Raw genomic sequence first — 26,782 nt, 5'->3', positions numbered from 1 at the left:
AATGTGAAATAATTTAAAGATCTCATCTCACCATATTGGTGCATGAACTTCTTTTCCTGCTGTTGTTTGCCAAAAGTCTCTCTTGTTGAGAGTAGTTGAATGTTTTTAGACCCCTTATACTTCTGTTCAGACCTTCACAGCTGTCGGAAGAATCACATAAGGCCTGGGCCACAATGACAACCTGCAGAACATTATGATGGACTGAATGATTGATTGAATAGGCATTTTCAGGCCTCCCTTTTCAGATTGTTTGTTATTACATTTTGGCTTTGTAAAGATTATACATTGATTATTCTTAACATTCATTAAGTGTCCAAGAAGTTAGTGCATTTTTTTAAAATGAAAAAGCCCTTTCACACAGATATTACACTGTGCATAAGTATAATATCTCCAGCATGGTTGTTTTTCATCCGAGCTGATAGTAGTCTACATATCTCAGATTTAGCTAAAATAGCTCTTTGTCTCCTAGTGGAGAAAAGTCTGCGGTACAACGTTAGTTTTATACTTCTTTTCATCCTGTGTAGCAATCTAGTGGAGTTATTTTGTTGTCTGTGCAACAACTTTAAAAAAATATGATACAATTAAACATATTAATTACTTGAAGCTCCTCTGTGCTTGTAGCTATTTCCTTGTTTGAAATTGTCTTATATTAAACCCATAATAGGGTGAGACCCTGAACCAAAGGTGTTTCCATGGATTCACTGTTGTTTGGTCTCTTCATAAGGAGGCACTGGATCTTGAAAGAGCTGGATGTGGTCCTCTTCCATAGAAGCTTTCATAGTGGCCTCCTCATAGGATGGAGGCAAGCATACCGTGAGAAAGGCAGTTTCAGGGAGAAGAGTGGAGTAGTGAAAGTTTTGCTCGCTGCTCCAGGGCAGCACTGAGAGGAAGTCAGTCACTTCATGCTCAGGAAGGGACTCTTGGAGGTCAATGCTGAAGATTTGAGCCTGAGGATTCCGACGCTGGCAGCGTCTGTAGAGAAAGAGCAGCAGGAATGCCAGGAAGAGCATCATGGTAGCTGGCAGGATGATGCATAAGAATGGCTCTATATCTTCTTTCGTTGAGCTTATTTTATGCTGACTCTGTAATTGCAACCAAGAGGGAAAAATGTATGAAACATTTGGAAAATTTGACCAGAACTCTCTTTTTTTTTAATCAGCAACTTGAGTGACACTTGCACACATCTTTTGTCCATATGCAGTATCATTCTGTTGTAAAATGTGTGTTCTTTGCTGAGTGCCTCTCCAGCTATGCCTACTAGTGTTTGGAATTCTCAAATGAGAACTACCAAACAGGGTCATTTCCAGCCTGCTTTGATAACATGGTTCGAGCTTTAACTTCAAGTAATTGAATGGAGAATTGTTGATTTCCTTGTAATCAACAAAAACTCCACAACCCACCTAAGTGCCTATATAAATAGAAGGACCCAACTATGATACATTAAAAATATAGTTCTCTCTCTCTCTCTCTCTCTCTCTCTCTCTCTCTCTCTCTCTCTCTCTCTCTCTCTCTCTAGCTTAAACACTGAGCAAAGTGTGGGGGATTAGGTCCATGACATAAGAATAGCCCTGCTGGATCAGGCCCAAGGCATATCTATTCCAGCATCCTGTTTCACACAGTGGCCCACCAGATGCCTCTGAGAAGCACATAAGCAAGGGGTGAGGGCATGCTCTCTCTTCTGCTGTTGTTCCCCCGCAACTGGTATTTAGAGGCATCCTGCCGCTGAGGCTGGAGGTGGCTCATAGCCACCAAACAAGTAAGCCATTTATAACTCTTTACCCTTGTACTGTGATTCCAATAAAAACTGTCCCGCACAGTTGCCATTAGGTGTGGTGGGAAGCTTCCATTGGAACCAATAAGAACTTCTCTTCTGGGGCCAATAGCAGCTTCAGGGGGTGGTTATTGTCAAAATTATGGCACAAAGGGAAAGGGTTAAATGCTTTCCTCCCCACACACCACAGTTGCCATTCACCTCCTCCACAGCTGCACCTTAACTGAAAAATGCACATACACACATACAAACTATGCATTTGATGTAACATGTAGTTGTGTCTATTATTTCTTAGAATCAGAAATGTATAAGCTGAATAAAAACAATTATTTTTGAAGCATTTACTTAAGTAAACACGTTTAGAAGCGTTGGTGGTTTGGCAGATTTTTCTTTAGCTCAGGCAATTGGTAATGAGAGACAATTGGGCAAGGGGTGCATGTCTAGTGTTAGGTGTGTCTAGACATGATTAGCATGTCTAATCATTGAAACAAGTGATGGCAGTGCTACCTGGCATGTGCACAGTCTCCAAATCCCCAACATTTCTCCAAATCCACCCCCCCGGCAACCCTTTACTCCTTTCCTTGATTAAGATTGGCTGAAAGGGAGCAGCAGTAGTTGTCAGCCCCAGAGGCGTATCTATGGAAAATAGCGCCTAGGGCAAGCACTGAAATTGTGCCCCCTGTCCAAACATCTGACACCCATCTTTCAGATAATTTTACCATAATATCAGCTGAAAAATACAAGTCAAGCTCGTTAACCTTTAATATGATTAAGACATCACATTTAACTCACTTATCACAAGAAGCAAAGTAAGAGCAAATGAATACAATCCTAACTCATAAGCTTCAGCTCAGTATTCACGAGCCCTGATTCTCTGTACATAGTGCCAAATTGAATATGTGTACACTGACATATTATATTAAATTAATTTTTTTTGTTTACCTGTAGCCCCTTTGGGGGACTTCCTAAAGGCCATGGGGGGAGGGTCTGCAAAGGTTCCCTCTCCCCCCATTGGCCTCTTAATTCACCGCTGCAGGCCGTCCTGGGCTGAGGGCCTCACAGGGACCATTTGAGCATGTGCGGTGGCCATTTTTAATTTTTTTTTTTAATTGCTGCTGAAAACAAAATGGCCACCGCTCATGCTCAGTTGGCCTCTGCAAGGCCTGGCATGGCCATTTGAGCATGCACGGTGGCCATTTTGTTTTCAGCAGCCTTTTTTAAAAAAAATTTCAATTTAAAAAATGGCGCCCCCTTCAAGTGGCACCCGGGGCACGTGCCCTGCCTGCCCCACCCTAGATATGCCCCTGGTCAGCCCTCAAAGGAGGTGGGGCAGGGACTGCTTCAGCCTGTTATATCTGTCTATAACAAGGCTGTTGTTTGAAAGGAGGACTGCCTGGTTCTGCATGTGTGTATGTGAAGAAGGGAGGTGGCTATGTTTGGTGTGTGTGCTTGTGAGGTTGTGCCCACATTTTGAGACTTATTTTTCTGATTAAAAAGATGCTTAATTGAACCTGGCATGGGGGAAACTCTCCTCTCTTAACCACTGTGATTGTGGCCTGTAAGTTATGTGTGATGTAGGACAGCCATTCATAGATCTCTGTCTTTGCTTAAAAGCATTAGGATGGTGGCCATGGTGTTGGAAGAGGGGAGATTGAACCCTTCTGCTGCACTTAAATCACCCCTAAACCTGCTATTAGCTATATGGAGGAAGGAGAGAACTAGCACAACATTGGTACCTAGATCCACCCCATCTCCTGTGGTTAGTAGCAGCTTTGAGTAGATTATTTAGATCAGGAAAACTGTGTGGGTGGGAGGGCAGGACCCTTTTTCCAGCACCATGGAAAACCTACTCCAAATGGGCTTCCCACACAGCTGCTTCTAAGCAAAGAAGAAGATGTATGATATCAGTAGATCCATCTTGAATCACCAAGTAACATGTAGTTTGCCCCTGTGGCTGGATGCTTACAAGGGTGAGGGGTAACGTACAGTGACAGTGCCCCCATTTAAAGTTACCCATTTTAAGCACCCTATTATTCTTAAGAGCTTAAGGAACTTCTAAAAGGTTCAAAGATGTGGAAGGGGTGAGATCATTATGATCCTTGAATGATTTCATCTTGAAAAACATATGAAGCTGCCTTCTACTGAGTCAGATCATTGCTCCACTAGCTCAGTACTGTCTAAACTGACTGGCAGTGACTCTCAGGGGTTTCAGACAGAAGCCGTTTCCAGCCTTACCTAGAGGGGCCAGGGACCGAGTCTGGGAAATGTGCTCCATTACTGAACTACAGCCTTTTCTCTTTAGCTTTCCTTTAAGAGGACCATGATTTTGAAAAACTAGCTGGTGAGCTTTGCTGAGCTGAGCAGAGTTGGCGGTTGGTGGTTAGGTAGGTGGAGTTTGGATCATTAATACTTTGGGAAGGGGCTCTTGACACAAGTGATTTTTAAAAATAATGTTTTTTGTTTAAACAGAATTTTTCCTATTCCCAAAACCAAACTCACAATGTTAAATAGAAGCTGCCATATCAGAAATTCTTTCAAAATATTCTTCCGGTGGGATGGTTGCTCCATCAGGTACAGCCCTTCCACCAGACCTTTGTGTGTTTGATTGATTGATTGATTGATTGATTAATTGATTGATATATACTGCCCTTCCAAAAATGGATCAGGGTGGTTTACATCAAAACAAACATAATTAAAATCAATTAACAATTAAAATCAAACAATTAAAATCATTTAAGCATTAAAAACATTAACATTAAAATCATTAAAACCAACATCAAAAATTCAAAATCATAAGCCTAATTAAAAGCCTGGGTGTCTTCTGTGCTTTTTAAAATAAATGTGACTTCTGTGCCTTTTTAAAAGTTGCCAGAGATGGGGAGGCTCTTATTTCAACAGGGAGCTCATCCCGAAGTCCAGGGCCAGCAACATAGAAGGCCCGTCCCCAAGTAGCTGCTAAACAAGTTCGGCAACCGCAGACGAGCCTCTCCAGATAATCTTAACAGGCGTTGGGGCTCATGGTGAAGAAGACGTGCTCTTAAATACTCAGGGCCTAAGCTGTTTAGGGTTTTATAGGTAATAACCAGGATCTTGTATTTTGCCAGGAAACATATCGGCAGCCAGTGTAGTTCTTTCAACACAGGAGTAATATGGTCGTCTTTTCTAGATGACCCAGAGACCAACCTGGCTGCCACATGAACCAACTGTAGTTTCTGGACTACGTACCAAGACAGCCCCACATAGAGCACATTGCAATAATCCAGCCTAGAGGTTACCAGCAGATGTACCACCGTTTTGAAGACATTCATCTCAAGAAACGGACACAGCTGGTGTATTAGCCAAAGCTTATAAAAAGCACCTCTGGCAATTGTCTCAACCTGGGACACCAGGGAGAAGTTCGGATCCAGAAGCACCCCCAGACTGCATACCTGTTCTTTCTTGGGGAGTGTGACCCCATCTAGAACTGGCAGATCAAAACCGTCTCCCAAGTTCCGACCCCGAACAATAAGTACCTCCGTCTTATCTGGATACGGCCTCAGTTTTTTATCCCTCATGCAGGCCATTTCTACCTCCAGGCAGGCAATTAGGGAGGTTATGCCTTCTCCTGATGATGTTGACATGGGAAATGCAAATTTTCCTCATTTGCATAAATTTTATCTATCAGAATATTTACTGTCCAGATCTTTCTGAACAGCAGATTACCCTGAATATATTGTGAACTGATTTGGCAAGTTATTTGACCTATATATATTTCATTTTTAAGAAACCCACCATATTAATTTCCCATGTTTTATCTCAAATGTTTTTCAAGTAGACACGTAGTCGAACTGAAATACCTGATTGGCGGGGACAAGGGAGACTTCCTAGGGATAATTGCCTGAAAAGCATTAATTTTTACTTTGAAATTGCCAGGCTTGCCTAATATTGCATTGACATCCATTCATTGTTGTTAATGAATTTTATGAAACAATGGCCAGCATCTGGACTAGCAATGAACTCATGCAGTAGTGGTGCACATTCTAGATTACTCCTGTGCTGTCGCTTGAATGCAAGGAGCAATGATTTGTACTGATCTCCCCTTTGCTCTGAAACCCACTGTGCATCACCAAAATATGTCCCCGAGGGTTGTGACCTTCAGGGCCATATTTTGGTGATGCAGGATTAACCAAAATAAGACCAAATTAAATCCTAATTTGTGTTTCTAACTTGGTATTGCATCGAAGTGGTAACTTGTGGAGAAGTAAATAGACACAGTTGAAACTGTTTTAAAGTTCAAAACCAAAGAAAACAACTTTATTCTTCTTGTACAATAGCTTCAGTGGGTTCTTATTCATTACCATGTAGGGTCAAACTCGTAATGGTTTCAGAGACAAAGTAACAACCACAGTGTTCTCTCTATTTTTTCCTATCGTATGTGCGGAATGGGTTTTGTTCTGGGTGGCAGTATCAAGGCAGTGTGCACACATGTGCATTCAGAATGGGGTCTTCTTGATTCAACCTGAGCGGGATCTAAAATTAACCGAGTGGACATCAAAAAACTTGTGAACGCCTGTACATGCACACGCCTTAGAGGGAACACTGCCTTAGAACTGGCAAGTCTGTACACCACCTCTTATATTTCAAAATTAAATATTCAAACTTGTATTCAAACTCAGATACTTATGAGATTGTGTCAATACTTCAACAAAGGCTTCACTTTCAAATTACTGAGGTGACTGTTTAGAAATGACAAGCCTCTTTAGATTTTCAACCCCTTTACTGGGATTCCCTGGCTATACTTTGTATCCTTTGTAATCAACCATAGACTCCCAGCATTTACCTTTGATAGGCAACCTTACTCTACAGAGGCCATACCTGATGTGTAAAACCTACCCACCAGTCTCCCAGCTCAACCCTCAGTCCTGTAGGGATGTGTTGAATTGCCACAATCCCTTTTAAAATGAGTGCTTCCATGGCCCCTTTAACAAGAAGATCAGGTCCATACCTGCTGCTCCTCCCACTTGTCGCCCTTCCATAATCCCAGTGTTCCTCCCAGATTTCCTCACATGCCAACAAGGCATTTCCCAACTGCCCGTGCATATGATGCTGGCATGCACATCGTGTCCATTTATGTGTGATGGCCATTTGCATGGTCAGCAACCAAACTGACTACAAAAATGGCCACTGTGCATGCGTGAAGGCCATGAGCATGGCGGCATCACACACAGGGGCAGCTGGGAGACACCCCACCAGAGTATGAAGTTATCTAGGATGAGTGCTGGGATTATGGAAGTGGCAGTGAGTGATGGACCTGCTCTCCTCCTTGTTAAAGGGTCTGTGGAAGCCCTCGTTTTTAACGGGATTGTGCCAGCGATTCAGATGCCAAATCATGTTTTGGCACATCCATGCAGTCCTGTTCTGGAGACGCTAACCAGAGATCCTATCTCTAGCCCTAACCATCCCTATCTGAATCTGTCAGTTAACTCCCAACAAGATTTTATAGCCACCTGTTCATTCCATTCCAAAGCCCCTCCCTTAGGAATTCTCTCCAGAGGATGTTCTTAAGCTTACATTCCTCTCGATTGACAGTGTTTACTAGCCAATTGCCACAAGCTCAGATAAGTGTTTTCTGAAGAAATGGGTTTTGAGGAAGAACCTAAAAGATAATGATAGTTTGAAGAACAGAGAGTATGGGAAAGGCCAGTGTAGGGCTGACTATAGATGGGTTTGTACAGATGGGGAAAGAGGGATGGTTGGCTTAAAGGACATTACTGATTCTCCTAAAAGACATATCTGGCAGCCAAACACTCTTAGTCCACAACCTCCCGCCCAGTGATGAAGTACTTGCATAGCTCTATATTCCCATAGATATAGGAACCCTGTGTCTGTGCGCATTCTTCTGTATTGTGCTTATTGTGTGTGCACTCCATTAAAATTAATTTGAGTTTTACCATTAAAACTCAAATACTATATACATTATAATATAATATATTATTATACATTATATTATATTATACATACGTATAATATAAATATTATTATACATTAATAAACAATTGATTACCATCAATAAGGCCAATATCCTGTGCAATACAGTAAAACAAATGTATATGCACACAATAGGATGAATGCAAACATATCTATTTTGCTACATTGACATATGATAGGAAACTAGGCACAACTTTGTGTATACAGGTAGTGAAATACACATGAGTGTAACTTGCATATGATGAGCTATTCCATAGTGTATACCAAGGATTCTAAAACAAGAAACAAACAAGAAACTGGGGATCTCAAACATCTCAGTTGGAAGCTATCAGGAGGGCAGGGACCTTACCCAACATGTCCAAGATGTGGAACCAGTCAGGGATGATGGGAGGCAGATGGAGACAGAATCCAACGACTCCCGCTCGGCTCATAAAGCTAAGGGCAGGCACAGCAATGGTACTTCTTTGCCAGGTGAGAGTTCCCTCTCAGGAGACATGCACTAGAGCACATCTAATGAGTGGCCAAAGAAGTGCCATTGCTGTGCTGCTTGGGTCTGTGAGCAGCAGAGGATCCAGGTGGGTTTCAGCACCTGCCCCCCGTCCGCCTCCTTATGCCTTGGAGAAGTCAGAGCTGCTCTTCACTTTACATTCTCAACAGTGTATTTTATTTTCTTGAATTATTTATTTGTTTTATATATATATATATATATATATATATATATATATATATATATATATATATAAAAACATATAAACATATAAACATATAAACATATAAACATATAAATTTTGATTTATATAATTAAGCGAGAAATCCATGAAAATACTGACTCCCTTTGTTTGATTCCTACTGGTGTGAATGGGAGTTTTCAGCAGTTGCTGCTATATCGAACAAATACCTAGTGATAGGAGCAAGCAAGCTCATCCTCATTTAAAAGCTAAATGTGCTTTATTTATCTCTACCTAATCAAATCAGTGGTTGGCAGCCTGACTAACAAACTGTGTGCGCGCTATGAAGCACTAGCCCCTACACTGATCTGACATGCTTCCAAAATGTGGGCACTCTTGTGCAAGAGTGCAAATATTTTTCAGAACTTGCCTGAGCCCTGTGAGTACTGCTAGACTGGAAGGACATTCCTCAACCCTCAGCAATATGTTTCTGGTCTACATATCATTAGTAAGGATGTTGACCTGTAGCTTTAAACGTGGCGGGTGGGCTCACATAGCTTTGCATATTATTTTTTAGAGTCACACTATCAAAACGTTTGAGAACCCCTGGTGTACACACTTTATCCTACATGGAAGCAGTCTGTAGATTATTTCTTTTGCATATATTATTGCGCAATATTGTGTCATATATTCAAGGAAAGTACTATGACATGCGAAATGGATGCTTCTGTATAGGTTCATATCATCAGACCAAGATAATGTTAACATCCCCACAGTTTGCTAGGAACAGACATGTCAAAAAGACTGGTACTAGTGCATATTAGATAATAGCAATAGCAATAGCAATAGCAATAGCACTTACATTTATATACCGCTCTCTAGCCGGAGCTCTCTAAGCAGTTTACAATGATTTAGCATATTGCCCCCCAACATTCTGGGTACTCATTTTACCGACCTCGGAAGGATGGAAGGCTGAGTCAACCTTGAGCCCCTGGTCAGGATTGAACTTGTAACCTTCTGGTTACAGGGCGGCAGTTTTACCACTGCGCCACCAGGGGCTAATAGATAAAATCGTATATATTTATGAACTACGTTTTTTAAAAATCAAAGATAATAGAGTAAAAACACATTCACTTTAAGTTGTCTTGTTGGCAAATAATAGCCATGGAGGAATATAATAGTAACATTAATCATAATGTAAGTTAGGAACCATCCATAAAGTTGAATATGCACCAAACAGGCAGTAGAAGTAGCAATATTGTGACAAAGAAGGGTGTGGCCTCTGTTTAAAATGGGGAAAGTGTGACAAGTAAGGGAAAGGGAGGTTTAAAAGGCTCTTTAGAAGAGTGACATTGTTTGGTCCCTTAACTGCATCTTCACTTGATGCTAATATTAAAACAAAAAACCCTCCATCTACAAATATTCGATATATTAAGTACTGTACAACCTACCCACCCCTCTTTATTATGAAATCAAGCAGGCTAATGTGTTAAAATACCTGCTTTATGATATAAAAGGAATAGGAAAAAGAAAGGAAAGTTTTGACTTTTCTCTGACATACCATTTGTTGTCTAATGGTATAATCATAAAATGGATACATTCCAAATGACTCTTAAGTGTGCCATCTATCCTCTGGTTTTTTATGTCTCATCAGGGAAAGGAGTAATGAATCAATATTTCCAGACACCGGAGCAGTGGAAGCATTAGCAGCATAGATTTCCAATAAGAGAAGTTGGATGTATTTGACTATCCAGTGCTTTGTTCATAAAGAAACCTGTACCATAGTCAGGTTTATTTAAAATATTGCATCTGATAGACTGGAGATTGGCAAACAATCTTTTTTTAGAGTTCAAAGTTTTTGAAGGAAGTATCGCTGCTTCTGCATGTGGGTACTCTTTATACTATATTTTAGCCCTCTGATAAACAGATTTTGGAACATATGTCGGCCGTTTGACCTACAAAAAGTTGACCATGGCCAACAGGTCACACACATGTTTGACCAAAGGTGACATTAAGACAAAAGAAATATGGATGTAAATCATGGGAACCAGTGCATCTCTCAAACTGCTTTCAGTTATCGTAAAAATTAATGTGTGGTTTTAATGTGTGATGGTGTCCTCCCCTAGAATGAACTTAAAGTTTTATAGTGTAGTCAGTCCGACTCCTCCAGCTAAGCATTTTGGATGGCAGAAGAATGAGGAAAAGGCATCAAATGAGATTCAGGTAATTTTTGTAGGTGAAGCTGGTTTGCTTGGTTCCATAATTAGTCAGCAGGCACAAGATCCTAATTTTATGTACTTTTAATATTAAAATGTATCCTTTTGCTTCACACGCTAATGCTAAGAAAACTTTATCTTTCTAGAAATGCTAACAAATGAGTAAGGGGCACTTTAAGTGCTAAATATATATCTGTAGTAGCAGTAGTAAGGCAGTAGCAGTATTGCATTGTGTATTGATCCCTACGCCTGTGGTAGTATGATGTTGTAAGATCTCATATAAATTCATATATGACTGTTCTTATGAGACTGGAAAGGCAGAGGTAATTTTCTTCCACTGAAAAGCTGCTTGGGTGACCCACAGATGGTGATGGGGAGGTTAGTTTACTTGGAATTAATTGTCAACCGTGGGAGTGATGCATAAAATGCAAGTTGTTTTAATCAAGAGCAAGAACGAGTTGTATTTATCTAATAAGGGGTTATTTGATGTGATATTGGAAAGTCTGTAAAAAATTTATCAGTCTGGTCACACATGCAGATTCATAACTTGTTGACTGTAGCATCTAGCAATGATGTGCATATGTGTGACACTATCTTAAATCTATCAACACAAACAGAACTTCCATATTGCTCAGTGTCCATTCAAACATATACTTTGATCCTGAGTTGTTTTATTTATTTGTTCCTGAGCTGAGTTTTACCTCTTGTATTTTATAATTTTGTTTTCTTTTATACATTTCTGCAAAAATTAAAAATAAAAAGTTTATCAGAAGAACATATACTTTTCAATGGTAATTCTTCAGTGAGGACAGTTCAGTCTGAGTATCAGCAGATATTGAAAATATTCAAGTGATGAGAAAGACATGCATGTGTGATGAGAAAATTTCACACATAAGCATACATGCATGCTTCATTGAAGAACATGCCTGAGGTGATACAACAGCAATCAGTTTGACATCTAATATCTATTGTTGCAAATGGGATGCTTAACTTAATTTGGAATGTATTACCCACATACTGCTAAATGACACCTCATTTTACCTGATTCATTTTTTAATTTAGTATGATTAGTTCCTTGTTTAGGAGACTGTGAACTGTTTTCTGAACTTAATGTTATTTATTTATTTATTAAATTTATACCCCGCCCAAACTTACATTTCTGGGTGGAATATAATCAAAGAATATTCATTCACGAGGACCAAATTTACCACTAAAGTAAATTATAAGCACCCTCTGCTTATAAACGTCTCCTCAGGCAAAGTCATAAAAACAGGACAGACACTTCCAACCCTCCCCATTGCTTCCCAGAACTCTGTGAAGTAATTTGTACAGCTTAGAGAACATTAGTTCAGTGCTGGATATCACTTACTCTAACATATGTGGAAGAGTTTGCAGAGATCCAGAGAGAGGGAAAGAAGGAAAAAGTTGTATTTTGAACAATTTATGTACAGATGAAAGGAGGAAAAAAAATCTATATTTATTGCCGTATCAATTTTAAACAGAATTTATATTTTCCTCCAATTGTCAAATAGAGCTATGACCAAGGAAAAAACAAAGGAAGTGCACTGATTTTTCTTAAAGTTAACCTTCCTGCTGTGATGCTCCATAGTCACAATTCCATCTAAATGCTCACTTAGACTTCCACATTATTTCCTAAAAATAAAGACTTTTCAAGTACTGAAATGCCACCAAATGGGGCACAAAGAGTAGTCATGTGTTACAAACCTGTAGCTGTGTTTCCAGCAACGGTACACCTGGTTCACTGGTTAACCAGTCATAGTTTCCTCTGTCAGCATGTCCAAATTTCTTCCAGCTGCTGTCTAAAAGCCACCTCATGCTTTCATGGATGTGCCTCTGTTCTTGTTTCTTTCCCTCTGTTCAGGGCTTTGGTTTTTCTGTTCTTATATGAGTAGTGATCCTTCTTCTTACACTTGGCCCTGCAAGGAAATTCAGCTATAAACCATTTTAAAATTATTTCCTGTTGAGCGATCAGAAAGAAGGAAAAGGTAGTGCACCGACCAAATGAGTCTCAGATGCTACTCTGTCTTCCAACTCAATCTCTCTGGATTTGCTTCAGTGGCCTACATTATCAGAAAAGCTGGCATCAGGTATCGGGGCTGGGACAGCCTTCTGATTGGAGGGTTGCCTGCATTAGGATTATTAAAGGGGAATTTGCATGAGAATCTGAGGCCACATGGTCCTAACTCTGGGTAGGTAGATAATTTTCTAAATTTAGAGATCTAATAAATAATTTGGGGTGGAGTGGGGGAAGGGGGCATCTATACTTAACGGGAGAGATTGCGCCTCTAGAAAAAAGGGGTGGGGGGATCAACCACATTTCATGTTTTCACTGGGAATGTAAACAGCAAATGCGGTTACTGGGTAGCCAGGCAAGGCGCAAGGGCATAAGGCTGAAAGCCGTGCTGAATTATTTAGGAGTATTAGAATGTAGATGTTAATGATAAATCCGTAGAGAGGTTGCTGCCAGAAAAGGCTTTGGCCACTGAGAATATATGATTGCTTTCGATAATGGCAACATCAAATCGGATGTGCTTAATTCTGCCCTTATTTACTGCTTTTTAGGATAAGCATCATTAGTTAGTGTCATTATATAAAATCAGTTAGTGTAATTATATATATATATTTTTAAAAAAACAGCTCTCAAACCCAGCACACCAAATATATGTATTAGAGATCAGTATGCAGGGTGGGTAATTTTTAAAAAATGTAATCAACTTATTGTCCTTTTTAAAATAGCAATAGTCCTTTTAAAAGGTAGGAATGACTCTTCCTACTAGAATGCTTTATTTGAACAAAAACCAGTGTCTTAACATAAAAATGAAATGTCATCAAAAGGCATTCAAATTCAGTTTCCTCCCTTGCTCTGAGCCTGAGGTTCGTGAGTAGCTGAGAATGTTGAATGTACTCAGATTCCTTAAGAGCTCCTCTAGACAAATCTGTCAAAATGTGTCTCAACTAGCTTTTACGCTTTGTGGGATGGTTTAGCAGTGACCAGTTTCACAACACTGCAATACTGGTCAAGATGTAATGGATGATAGATGATAATGTTCTTGTTGTGAGGTTGAAGAGTCGGTGAGTTTTCTGCTATAGATAGATGGAGAAGTGTATACTTGAGAGGCTTAGGACACAGTGGAATGCTGGAAAGGAGTAGCAGATAGCCTGCAAAGAAATAGCGGGGCAATATCATGTGATTTTGTTGGCAGGGGGAGGAAGGGGAGAGAAGACAGGCTTGCTCGGGCTGGTCTCTTTTTAGATAATTATTTCACAACTTCATCTTAAAGGCTACATAAGCGTATGGCTGAGTGATTTAGCAGGGGAGTCCTTAGTCATGGAACAACTGAGCACACATTAAAACTCAAAACTTGTCAGAAAATGACATGATAATGGGATTGTTGTGTTACATATTACAGTGACTGCAGGAACTATCTAACAGAGCAGCATTTCCCAACTGGTGTGTCTCAGCACACTAGTGTGCTATGGGAACTGGCCCGTGTACCATGCTGACTCGCTCTGAGTTGGCTCCAAAACTCCCTCTTTTATAGTTGACTCTCTCCCTTATATACCAGGAAGGATGCGAGGCTGGAGGGAGAAGGACATGAAAACAAACAAACATTGTGCAGCACCTTTGCCACTGCAGGAAAAAAGGGGCATGTCTATGTTTGGGCAGTGTGTCTCAGTTTTTTTAAATGTAAGTATGTTTTTCTTGAAAAAAGGTTAAGAAACACTGTGATAGAGACAGATCTCTCAGAGGCACATCGCAAATGAGGGACATGATTGCAAACACACTATTTTAAGAGAGATGGTGGTGGGGACTATATATGTCTTGTGGCTTTCAGCCATGTCAAGATTTGTTTTTTGAATAAAAGTGTGAAATAAGACAATCAAAAGGGAAAACACCATCAATCTATCTAGGTGACCAAAAGTGGACATCTAGAAAAGAGAACTGCAGAAAAGTGCCCAGGTGCAGAACTGAGGGGTGTGGCGGGCAGATAGATTCCCTTCAATTCCGCAGGTATTGTAGAATTCTGCAGGTACCCCAGGCCCAGGCAGGTAGCCACACCTCCAGCTCACACTTAATATTTCCACACAGCCACTCATATTTCTGCAATATTGCACACTGCCATTTTCAGGACAGTTTAAAAGTACTACTTTTAAAAAGATGGTTATGTAATGTATTGAAGGGCTAATCAGCATGAAAAAAGATGGGAAGTGTTGTTCTCTGTCTGGATATCCTGCAACTGTGACTGTAGTTAAGCAGCTATAATCACTGTCTGGAACACTTTCTAGATTCCTTTCTAGAACCCCTGCTAACTTGACAAAGAGGCACCTTTGAACATGGTGATTCTCTTTATTTAGCAGGGGGAGAGTAACTGTCCCTCTCCACCCCCACCACAGTACCTCCAGGGACTGTTGCTGGTGTCTGTCTTGTGTTTCTTTTTAGATTGTGAGCCCTTTGGGGACAGGGATCCATCTTATTTATTTTTTATTTCTCTGTTTAAACCACCCTGAGCCATTTTTGGAAGGGCAGTATAGAAATTGAATTAATAATAATAATTCAGATCTGCACCCAGTCATGAAACTCATTGAGTGAACTTGAAACAAAAGTCCTGTGCAGATTATTGAGACACACCCACACACCCATGTGAACACATTATGGGGAGTGAGATTGCACCACTGGCCACACCTCCTGATGTAAGCATGCCTGTGGCTCTGCACTCCCAACATCCTGAACAGGGTGATTGTAAAGAGAAAATGTGGGTAGGGTGGAGATTCACATATGCTGCCCTGAGCTCCTTGGAGTAAAGGCAGCATGCTAATTAAAAAAAATTCTACCTTGCTCCAGACCGGAGATTCACAGGTTATGCAGTTTGGCTGTGCCTGTTTTAGAACCTTACATGTATTTAAATGTAAATTGCATACATTTCTTGAACTTCTGCATTTGTTTACAGAGGCTTGCAAGTGCTCATACCATGCAGTAACTGACTAGTGTTGTTTTTTCCGCTATCAAGTTATGACAAAAATAATGTGTTAATTGGTAATAGAAAAAGCGGGGAAGCAAACCAATTCCTTTCTCACGGAAGACACTCAGCTATTCTACAATATGGTTAAGGTAAACATCTTTTGTCATTATAATTTTAAAATGCTAGGGAGCTTTATTTAAAAGATGAGTGAATTTAATGTTAGCCATCAAAGGAAATGTGTGTTGAAAGGCTTCTGAGGCCCCTCTGATTGTTTACATTTCCAGATTGCATATAATCACACTATTTTAGTACTGGATTAAAAGGCATGAGGGCTTTGACTGTGTTGACCCATATTCTAGGCATCTGTGTGTCTGGGACCCATGGATTGTTAGCGTACGTTCTTTTCGCCACATGCTCAAGGATGTCCAGATGGAAAAGGACTCTTCTTGCTGTTTTTCACAGTGATTAGCCCTTCAGTATGTACATTAAATAACCATCTTTTAAAAGTAGTACTTTTAAACTGTTACCACACATCCAACTTCTTCCTACTGAATCCTTCACCCAGACATGTCTTTGCAAATTAAGGAGAATGTTTCAAGTTGAGAAAGCTATCAGCATTTTACATTGTTCTTAAATCACTGGAATGAAACCAGAGTGTAATGGTAGGCCATATATTTGGCCACTATGTGTGTTCTCAATCCTGAGAAACAGAAATGTTTCTTTGGTCAGCTTTATGACTTTCTGCCAGGGGCTTATTTTTCTCTACTCATCAGCCACAGAGGTGGGCCCTCTGCTTTTTCCCCATGACCTTCGGTAGGTAATTTGCAATTTAATATAAAAGCCATAAGTAAATATATCATAATAAATAATTAATTTGCTGCTGAGTTGTGCACTCTGCACTTCTCAGCATTATATCAAGCTGCAAAGGTAATGTTTTGTGGCCCCCACCCGCCTTTTCCATCATTGGGACTTCTCTATTTGCTGTGCTTGCTGCCAGCCAGTCTGCTGGTTCAGTTTCTGCCATGGCGCCATCCCTTGTCTGCCTTTCCACATTCTCTTGCATCACACACTTCTAGGGAAGCCCCATTGCAGAGGAATGGGAAGGGTGTGCAATCCTTGGCTCTAGTAAGGACCCGACCACCCCCCCCCCTTCTAAGAACAGAAATTGAAAAGAAATGGTCAAACTTCTAATGGAGTTGCAACTGCTCATGCTGGGTTACTCCTCCAGTTTAGGTGCTAGAGATTGAAACTCCTGAACCAAGTGCTAAAATGCCCTGAGTTCTTGCAGATCTTGTCAGCAGGAGCCACTACTGATGGGGGATGTCACTGCCTCTCTTACTGTCACTTGGGCATGACTTCTCTTCATAGTGATAATTTAGCCCAGGTACTCCAGCTGTGGCTGGAGATTCAGTGCATTTGTTACTACAGAAGGCCTTTTCTAAGCCAGATTGTTTAGAGGAAGCAAACAGCCAAGTTGGTCCCATTGCAGACCCCTTGAAGCAAGCAAGAAGCATTAAGACCAACTACTTCTATCATATGAATAGGGCATCCTATAGACCAAGGCAGAAAACTTTCCTGAAAATTTTCAATAAGTTCCTGGCTCATAGCATGGATGTTCAGCCACTGTGCTTTGTACTACATGCTTGTCAGTATTCCAAGATCTTGAAGTAGTTGATTTGGCCTTTTCTTTCTGGTCAAAAATCCCCACTCTGTCCTGTACACTAGTCTATGATTCAGATGTTCCCATAGCCCTGGCTGCCCTCATAGAGCACAAATGGTCTAATTATTTCCAGTGCTATGCTGCTGACACAATCGGACAGGCTCCTCTCCATTGACAGCTATGCGTGGCTGGGCAAGGTAATGGAGAGGTTGGTGGCCTCCTAGCTCCAGGCAGTCTTGGAGGAAAGTTATTATTTAGACTCATTTCAAACTGGCTTTTGGATGAGCTAAGGGGTAGAGACTGGCTTGGTCGGCCTGATGGATGATCTCCAAATGGGAACTGACAAATGGGAGCATGACTCTGTTGGTCTGTTTGGATCTCTTGGTGGCTTTCAATACTATCAACCATGGTATCCTTCTGGACCGTCTGAGAGGGTTGAGGGTGGGAGGCACTGCTTTATGGTGATTCGGGCAGATTCCAGATGATTTCGCTTGGAGACTGTCGTCCTTTTAAATATGAACTTTTGTATGGCTCCATACTGTTTCCAGTGCTTTTGAACATCTACATGAAACTGCTGGGAGAGATCATCAAGAGATCTGAAATCTCCTGATGATGCTGATATGGAGAAAGAGAAGGCATAACCTCCCTAAATTCCTGCCTGGGGGCAGTAATCGGGATAAAAACCTGAGGCTGAATCCAGATAAGGAGGTACTTTTTGTGCGGGGTCAGAACCAGTGTTCCCTCTAGCAGGGATTCCCAGATGTTGTTGACTACAACTCCCAGAATCCTCAAGCAAAAGCCATTGCAGCCTGGGATTCTGGGAGCTGTAGTCAAGAACATCTGGGAGTCCCTGTTAGAGGGAACACTGGTCAGAACTCTGGAGATGATTTTAATCTGCCAGTTGTGGATAGGGCCACACTTCCTCAGAAGGAAGAGGTGCACGATCTGAGAGTGCTTTGGTATCCCAGGTTGAGGCGATGGCCAGAGGTGCTTTCTTTAAGCTTCCGTCGATATGCAAGCTGCGGTTTGAGAATAACAACCTCAGAATGGTGGTAAATATGCTGGTAACCTGTAGACTTGATTACTCCAATATGCTCTATGTGATGCTGCCTTTGTACATAGTCCAGAAATTGCAGTTGGTACAGAATGCAGAATCTAGGTTGGTTTCTGGGTCATCTTGAAGAGACCATATCACTCCTATATTAAAAGAGCTACACTGGCTGCCTATAAGTTTCCAGGTAAAATACAAGGTGCTGGTTATGACCTATAAAGCTCTAAACAGCTTAGGCCTGGGTATTTAAGATAATGTTTTCTTCACTATGAGTCTCCCCGCCCATTGAGATCACTGAGAGAGGTCCATCTGCAGTTGCTACAGCCCGTCTGGTGGCTACACACCCAGGGATGAACCTTCTCTGTTGCTGCCCAGAGACTCTGGAATGCACTCCCTGTTGAGATGAGAGTCTCCCCATCTCTGACAACCTTTTAAAAAGTCCTTAAAGACTTAACTTTTCACCCAAGCTTTTTAATTTAATTGTGGCTTTTATCTGTTTTAAGGTTTTTACTTTTGTGTGTTAATTTGTTACATGTTGTTAAAAGCTACCCAGAGATGGAAATTTGGGGCTGCATAAAAATCTGATAGATAAATAAATGCTCGGACCAGAGGACAGAGAAAAGAAGTGAATAAGAAACGAACTGCACCATGCAGGAAAGGCCAGACCATCACTGAATTAGTCATGGATTTATCTTGCGTTGGTACAGTTGCAGGTACAGCCAGTCCAAAGCATACTAGTAATTAGACTGCCAGATCACCATTTATTCTGCTTTTTGTTCATTAGGAACATAGGAAGCTGCCCTATACTGAGTGAGACCAAAGGTCCATATAGCTCAGTATTGTCTTCACAGACTGGTAGCAGCTTCTCCAAGGTTGCAGGCAGGAATCTCTCTCAGCCCTATCTTGGAGATGCCAGGGAGGGAACTTGGAACCTTCTGCTCTTCCCAGAGTGGCTTCATCCCCTGAGGGGAATATCTTACAGTGCTCACACATCAAGTCTCCCATTAATATGTAACCAGGCGGACCCTGCTTAGCTAAGGGGACAAGTCATGATTGCTACCATTCTAATTACAGCTGTGTTGCACAGCTCATCTTAACTAGCTGGCTGATGATTTGTGTTCCTGTAAGGAGCTCGAAATTGATATTGCAGCTTGGCTCTTGCACAACTAAAGTGAAGTAATATTGTTTAATGACTTTCCTTTAAGAAACTGCATTTTAGATTAAATTTGACAGAGCAAAAACAAGCTGGGAAGCTCTGTATAAGCAGTAGATGACAACTCAATCTTTTTATTATCGGCTTAACAACAACAACAACTCTGGCACAGGTAGGTAACATTGATAACTCTGCACCCTACAGGGCAAGGCTAAAGTTGGTAACATAGGAACATAGGAAACTGCCATATACTGAGTCAGACCATTGGTCTATCTAGCTCAGTATTTTCTTCACAGACTGGCAGCAGCTTCTCCAAGGTTGCAGGCAGGAATCTCTCTCAGCCTTATCTTGGAGAAGCCAGGGAGGGAACTTGAAACCTTCTGCTCTTCCCAGAGCGGCTTCATCCCCTGAGGGGAATATCTTGCAGTGCTCACACATCACGTCTCCCATTCATATGCAACCAGGGCAGACCCTGCTTAGCTATGGGGACAAATCATGCTTGCTACCACAAGACCAGCTCTCCTCTCTGTAATGATTGTATCACATTCTGGATTCGATGTGTCTGCGTGACAAGAATACTTAATTGAATAATTTTTTAAACAAATGTGTAGCATGGTTTATGGCAAAAGAGGACAGGTCACTATTTCTAATAATAATAATTCCTTCTGCTCATGTTGCTTTTGTACAAACCAGGGTTTAAGTATAGCCATTACACTGTGAGCAATGATTATCTTTTTTAAAAATAAGGTTTTTGCTTTTTGAATTATCGCAGAGCCAGCTGCACTGGACACAAAAATTTGATCAGAAAATATAAATGGAAAATAATTGTATATAATTCTCCTGGGTGTGCCCAGGAAAAATGCGTCCCGGCAGCCCAGCTGATTGGCTGGGCTGCAGGGGCGCCTGATTGGTCCTGGTGGCACACCCAGGAGAACAGTGGCAGCGGCCATGGCCGCTGGTGGGCCCGGCCTGGCAGCGACGGGGACAGGCTGAGGAGCCGAGGCGCCGGGCCTGGCCAGGCGAGGCGAGGAGGTGGCGGGGGAAGCCGGGCGAGGCGGTGGCAGGCCCGGCCGGAGCCACGGGCAGCGGTGGTGGGCCCGGGCAGAGCCCAACTAGAGGCACAGATGCTCTGTGCCCGGGCCCACTAGTAATTGTATATTACAGGTACCCGAGAATAGAAATGAGAAGAGTATGAAAGCCTGCTTGAGAATTTCAACTACCTAGACAGACAAAAGTCTTCTCATATGTATGTTTTCTGTACATTACTTTTGTGGATCTATACAAAGTATATGTAGATTGCCTGCATAGTGTTTAATATTCAGACTAAGTTCTATTTAAATTAATATGCACATTTCTTTTCAACATAGAAATTAGCTTTTGTTGGGGAAAAGTAAAGCAAAGTCATGTGAAGCTTCATAGGATGTGGGTGCATTTTATACATATTGCTCACTGAGTCTCTAGGCAAATTCCAGATAGAGTTGGTGCAAAAACAAGTGTCTTGAACATTTCTATTATCAGTAAGCAAGCCTGTAGCGTCACTAGATCCCTTTTATCAGCAAAAATTATATTCTTGAGCCCTTGTCCTTCAGTTGCTCAGATGAGTCCTGGATTATTTCATCCTAAATGTATTAGCTTGCATTTTTCCAGGTTGAATCTTGTTTTGTTAATTCCTGCCATTTATCTAATCCTTTTAAGGTCTGTTTCTGTTTGTTTACTATTCTCTCCATGTATGTCACTTTCCCTCGGAATTGCATTATATGTGGATTTAGTTAATGTGATTTTTAAACATCATTAGTGGCAAGAGTTCATGAAATAGGATGCAACTTGACCATTGCATGACCCCTCACTATGAAAACCTTTAGCCAAACTAACAGTTCTGCTTTGCCCATAGAGTTCTCCTGTACCACTGACTTCAACTATTTGCATGCTTATTTTTCCCCTGTGCTGGAACTCATCAGATAGGGTTGTGTACTGAGCATGCTCGAGACAGAACTGGATCATGTGATGTAATTTCCTGCTGTAAGCCGCCTCTTAACCCCAGTTCCAGTTCTGTCTTACTCGAGCTGACACGTTCTTGGAGAGAGCTCTTCTCTAGATAGCGTTTTTTTGACTACCTTTTGCTGCTGCTGCTGCTGCTGCTGCTGCTTCTTTAAATTGGCACTCTATCTCCTCTTCTCACTATCTAGATTGTGCAAGGGTGGGAGGAGAGCTGGTCTCATTATTGGCTATTCAAATTTATCTATTCTCAACTACCTTTTTTCTTTATAATTCAGCTAATTGGACCTCCAAAGATTTACTTTTCTTTTACTGATTCCTGGCAAGTTATATAATACTATATTCAACATTCTTCCAGAGCTATGGCTGCTGGAGTAGCGGTATGCAGATCACCGTGGCTCAAGAGTTGGAATATGGACTCCAAGTCTAAGATTGCCTTGAAGTCAGTTCCTTTCTCTGGCTCTAACTGTTTCGGTCTGGCATTGGACCTTATTCTAGTTGAAACTAGAGACAAAAAGAAAGCCATGCCCGCCAATCACAGGGACTCTTACAGATTCTTTCGAGCCCCAACTCATTCCTTTCAACCCCAACAGACAATTCCACAATCAGCCCTCCATGCAGTTCCAAGACTTCTGACCCACAAACTCCAGAGGTTTCAGCAGGCCACAATGGCACCAGCGCTTCAGGGGCAACTCCAGAGGATACAACAACAGACCCTTCTCCTCTGCCACATTAGCAATGACTCGATCCCCATGGGCGGCAGGTTGTTAGAATTCGCCATGATCTGGATGTCCATGTCCACCGACAACTGGATCATCGACATGGTTTCCGATGGCTACACCCTCAACCTCCTCTGTTATTCCGCCCCCTCAATGTTTTCTACCCTCACCATGCTCCAACAATCCAACCAAAACATCTTCAGATGATCCAAGCAGTTCACCATCTCCTCCAAATTCAAGCAATAGAACGTGTTCCAACTATGCAAAGATTTCAAGGCATGTACTCTATCCTCTTCCTTGTGCCAAAAAGGACGGCTCTTGTAGGGCAGTTCTTGATTTGAAATTTCTCAACTGGTTCATCCGAAAGAAAAAGTTCAGAATAGAATCCCTCCACACAATCAAGGAGACCATATGTCCAGGGGATTACCTTGCATCTGTAGACCTCTGCGAAGCTTATCTTCAGGACCCCATCCAACCAGAACACAGAGACTTCTTCCATTTTTTATATGGCGATCAACATTTCCAATACCTCGCTCTCCCGTTCAGGCTCTCCTCTGGCCCCTGTGTCTTCACAAAAGTCATGGTAGTGGTCATTGCCCGCCTCCACCTGCAGGGGGTACACATCCATCTGTATCTCAATGATCTCCTCATCAGATCTCCCTCCGTATGTCAAGCCCAGGAGGATGTCCGCACAACACTTCAATGTCTCCAGGACCACGGGTTCATGGTGAACACAGAAAAGAGCCACCTCATCCCCTCTCACTCACTTGTTCACCTGGGGGGCCCTCTTCGACACATCTCAGAGCTTTCTCTTGCCACCTCCAGAACGAATGGAAAAGATCACCACCCATTTGTACTCCCTTCTCCACAGGTGCTCGCTGGATGTCATGGAACTCTCCAAGGCCCTGGGCTCCATGATAGCGTGTCTGGACTGTACTCCATGGGACAGGTGGCACTCTTGCCCTCTTCAATGGCTGCTCCTAGCCTTTCAAGACATGATCATGTCCTCAACCCACCACTTGATTCCCATGCTTCTGGCAGTCAGACGGTCCCTACAGTGGTGGATGTCCCTGGCTCTCCTCAGAGGCCTCCCACTGTCTGAACCTCTCCAACTTGTGATGACCACAGATGCCAGCCTCCACGGCTGGGTAGCCCACTGCCTGGGCTACCTAGCACAGGCCCATTGGTCTCCCATGGAAGCAAAAAGATCCTTAAATTGGCTGGAACTTTGAGCAGTCTGCCTATGCTCATTCAGTTTCAACATCTCCTTCAAGGGAAGCATGTTCTATTCAGAATGGACAATGTCACCACCAAAGCACACATCAATCGACAGGGTGGCACACGGTCCAGATCGCTGATGTGGGAATCCAACCTCCTATTCCAATGGGCGGAGACCAATCTGATATCCATAACTGCAGAACACCTCTAGGGAGAGGAAAAAACACAAGCAGATTGGCTCAGTTGAAGATTCCTTGACCCAGCAGAGTGTTCTCTCCATCCCACCGTTTTCCTGCAAATCATTCAAATCTTCGGCCATCCCCTAATAGATCTCTTCACATCCCCCTCCAACCATCTCCTTCCTCGCTTCTTCACGAAGTTCCATTCCATTCCCCTCAGGCGGAAGCAACAGATGCCCTGACTTCTCATGGCCAAAGGCTCTCCTGTACACCTCTTCCCCCATGCCATAATCACCAAGGTACTCAGGAAGCTAGTTCAGGAACAAGCAGAAATGATTTTCATCGCACCACATTGGCCTTTCAGACCATGGTTTCCCGACTTACTTGATCTATCAGTAAGCACCCCCTGGCGCCTACCCACTCATATGGACCTCCTTCACCAAGGCCCTCTGCTCCATCCTGACCCCGGATGGTTACAACTCTTCATCTGGAAATTGAGCACTCAAGGTTAGCTGCCTAGGGCTATTCCAAGCCTGTCCAAAATACCATCCTGCACTCTTTTAGAGAGTCCACCAACAGGGTCTACCAAGCTACTTTGGCAGCCTTCCTGTGCTGGTCATGCGCCAATTGCAAAGACTCGTTTTCCACTGGCATTCCAGAAGTTCTCGCCTTCCTACAGGCTGGCTTGGACCTACATCTCTGACCTAATACCTTGAGATGACAAGCTTCAGGACTCACATCTGTACTAGACATTTCCTTCACTGACGTGGGTTCATCTTCCCTTCACCTGCTATAGAGTGGTATATAAATGTAAATGCTATTGCTATTGCTATTGCTATATCTCTAGGTTCCTCAGAGGGGCCACCAACGTAGCACCCCCTCCTCTCCAACGTTTTCCCTCATGGAACCTTAACAAGGTTCTAAACGCTCTAACCAGATCTCCCTTTGAACCCCTTTCTTCCATTCCCCCTGAAGACCTTAACCTTCAAAGTCCTTTTCCTCATGGCCATTACGTCGGTCCGCAGGGTGTCTGAACTAGGCACCCTATTCGTACGTAGAGAACTCTGTACTTTCCAAACTGACTCCGTTAACCTTAAGCTTGACCCTACCTTCCTCCCTAAGGTCAACACTACCTTCCATAGGTCTCAGGATGTTGTCCTGCCTTCCTTTTGCCCTTCCCCTTCCCATCCCAGGGAAAAACTCTGGCATAAGTCGGAAGTTCATAGAGCACTGAGCATCTACATTCGACGCACCAAAGACCTTTGCAAGTCAGACTCCCTCTTTGTTTCTTTTCATCCGCCCACTCTGGGCAACAAAGTGCTTGGTCTTTGATTACACCTTTCATTCACCAATACAAGATTTCCTCCTTTTCTACTCCCCAGGCTGCCTTCGGTCACACGGTCCTCCAACAGGTGGTCTAATACATCCTTCCCTCCCTATCTACTCCTCTCCACTTGGGCAAGTCCCTATCTAATGAGTTCCAACACAGGGGGGGAAGGAACACTGGCTTACCGTGAAGGGTTCTTTTTCCCTGTGTTCGGAGCTCATCAGCTTCGCCCGGATGTATAACCTACCTTTGTGTTGTTTCCATGGGAATGAATATTCCTACAAACATTCAGTTTGCCGCTTTTTGATGGGGGAGACTGCTCTCAGAGTTACAGATGCTAGGCTCTCCTGTCTTCCCGTTTACTCTTCCACTTCTTGTTCTCGATTCTCTGCTGCCTGTTTCTTACCATGTATTCTAGTTCTTTCGTTAATGCAGATGCTTCCAACTCGGATCAGCTCTCTCCACTTGACATTTATCACTCTTCACATCAGCCCCAGAACTGGGGTTGGGAGGCGGCTTACAGCAGGAAATTACATCACACAATCCAGTTCTGTCTCGAGCATGCTCAGTTCACAACCCTATCTAATGAGCTCCGAACACAGGGAAAAAGAACCCTTCATGGTAAGCCAATGTTCCTTTTTCACTAACAGAATTTTGTGAGGGGCTTTCTCAAGAACCTTAAAAAGTTATCTCTTACATTCTGCAGGATTTATTTAATGCCATGACTGTATAGAATCCTCAGGTTCTATACCAGCAATAAAATCCATCCATAAACTGAAAGCATAAAATATATAACATCAGTATTTCTCAATTAAAAGCCATACATAGTGCCCCCCTCCAACTTGCACCGGCGGGGGGTGGGGGATGGTTTTCACCACAGTGTTTTTTAAAAAATTAAAGGTCATAAAAAACTCTTCTGGGAAGGGCATTCCATAGTGAGGGGCAGACATTGAACCTTAATCATATGAGCTATTGTAGTTCTGCCAATGAAGTACATAGAATTGGGTTGAGGATTTCATTACAAGGATACATCTTGTGATCTGACCGTTGTCTGAACTGCTACTGGTTGATCTTTCATATGCAGGAGGTTATTCGCACTTGGCTTCAGGCTTTGGGGTAAATGTTGAGCGAAGCCGCTTCGAAGTAAATTCGTGGAACTGAGGAAAGCAGCCCCTCCCCTCTGCTCTCGGGTTTTGTTTTTGCAAGTATACATGGCAGGTGTTCGTGTTTTCCTTCCTAGCCAATGGTGCGGGGGCGGGGGGGGGAGAGTTCCCTGCAGAGATAGAACTGCATTTCTTAAGAGACCATGTCTCTTATCATGCTAATGATTCTACATCAGTGCCTATTTGCTCTAGTGTTCTCAGAAAAACTCACTTAAAACCAGCATTTTAAAAATCCAGAAATACCCTGAGATAAGCTAAAATTTGCTTCACAAAGCCCAACTTGTGTGTGGAGTGGGTCCAAGGATCTTGTTGGGAGTTTGGGGTAAGTTTGGCTGGTGTGTGAATACATACACTCTTTCCTGAAGGAAATTTGGGGCCGTGCCTGTCTGTAAAGCCTCCAGGTGATGTCTCTGGAGAGGCTTGCATCACTACAGGAGATTCATATGCAGCAGTCAGCTAATTTGACTCTGTCTCCAAACCTTGCTCTATTTCCTGCACAGAGAGTACCTCTCCTGACCTGGACCCCACCCCTGCCCTGTTCAGATATGCCTGGACGTTGCTAAGAGTCCTGACAGCTAAGGAAATTAGAACACTATTGGGACAAAACAGGACCATTTCTGCAATTGTTCCAAAGCTGCAGAACAGTCACTCTGGGGAAGGATCCCTCTTTCACTTTTTGAAGGCAATATTGGGATTTAATTTTTCATTAATAA

At 42.4% G+C, this 26,782-nt stretch overlaps 1 protein-coding gene across 1 annotated transcript; it reads right to left on the bottom strand.

Moving 5' to 3' along the window:
* Window positions 1–698: 698 nt before the first annotated feature.
* SMIM28 (small integral membrane protein 28) lies at window positions 699–25,308 on the bottom strand. The gene is made up of 3 exons (XM_053282895.1): window positions 25,154–25,308; window positions 12,348–12,559; window positions 699–1,082 (listed from the first exon to the last, which is right to left on the bottom strand). The coding sequence occupies exons 2-3, from the start codon at window positions 12,456–12,458 to the stop codon at window positions 699–701; spliced, it is 495 nt and encodes a 164-aa protein (XP_053138870.1). The 5' UTR covers window positions 12,459–12,559; window positions 25,154–25,308.
* Window positions 25,309–26,782: the final 1,474 nt, after the last annotated feature.

The sequence above is a fragment of the Hemicordylus capensis genome, chromosome 1, assembly GCF_027244095.1.
Source record: "Hemicordylus capensis ecotype Gifberg chromosome 1, rHemCap1.1.pri, whole genome shotgun sequence".
Taxonomy (NCBI): Eukaryota; Metazoa; Chordata; class Lepidosauria; order Squamata; family Cordylidae; genus Hemicordylus; species Hemicordylus capensis.
The sequence above is the reverse complement of the archived record's forward strand: the minus strand, read 5'-3'. Positions and strand labels throughout refer to the sequence as shown.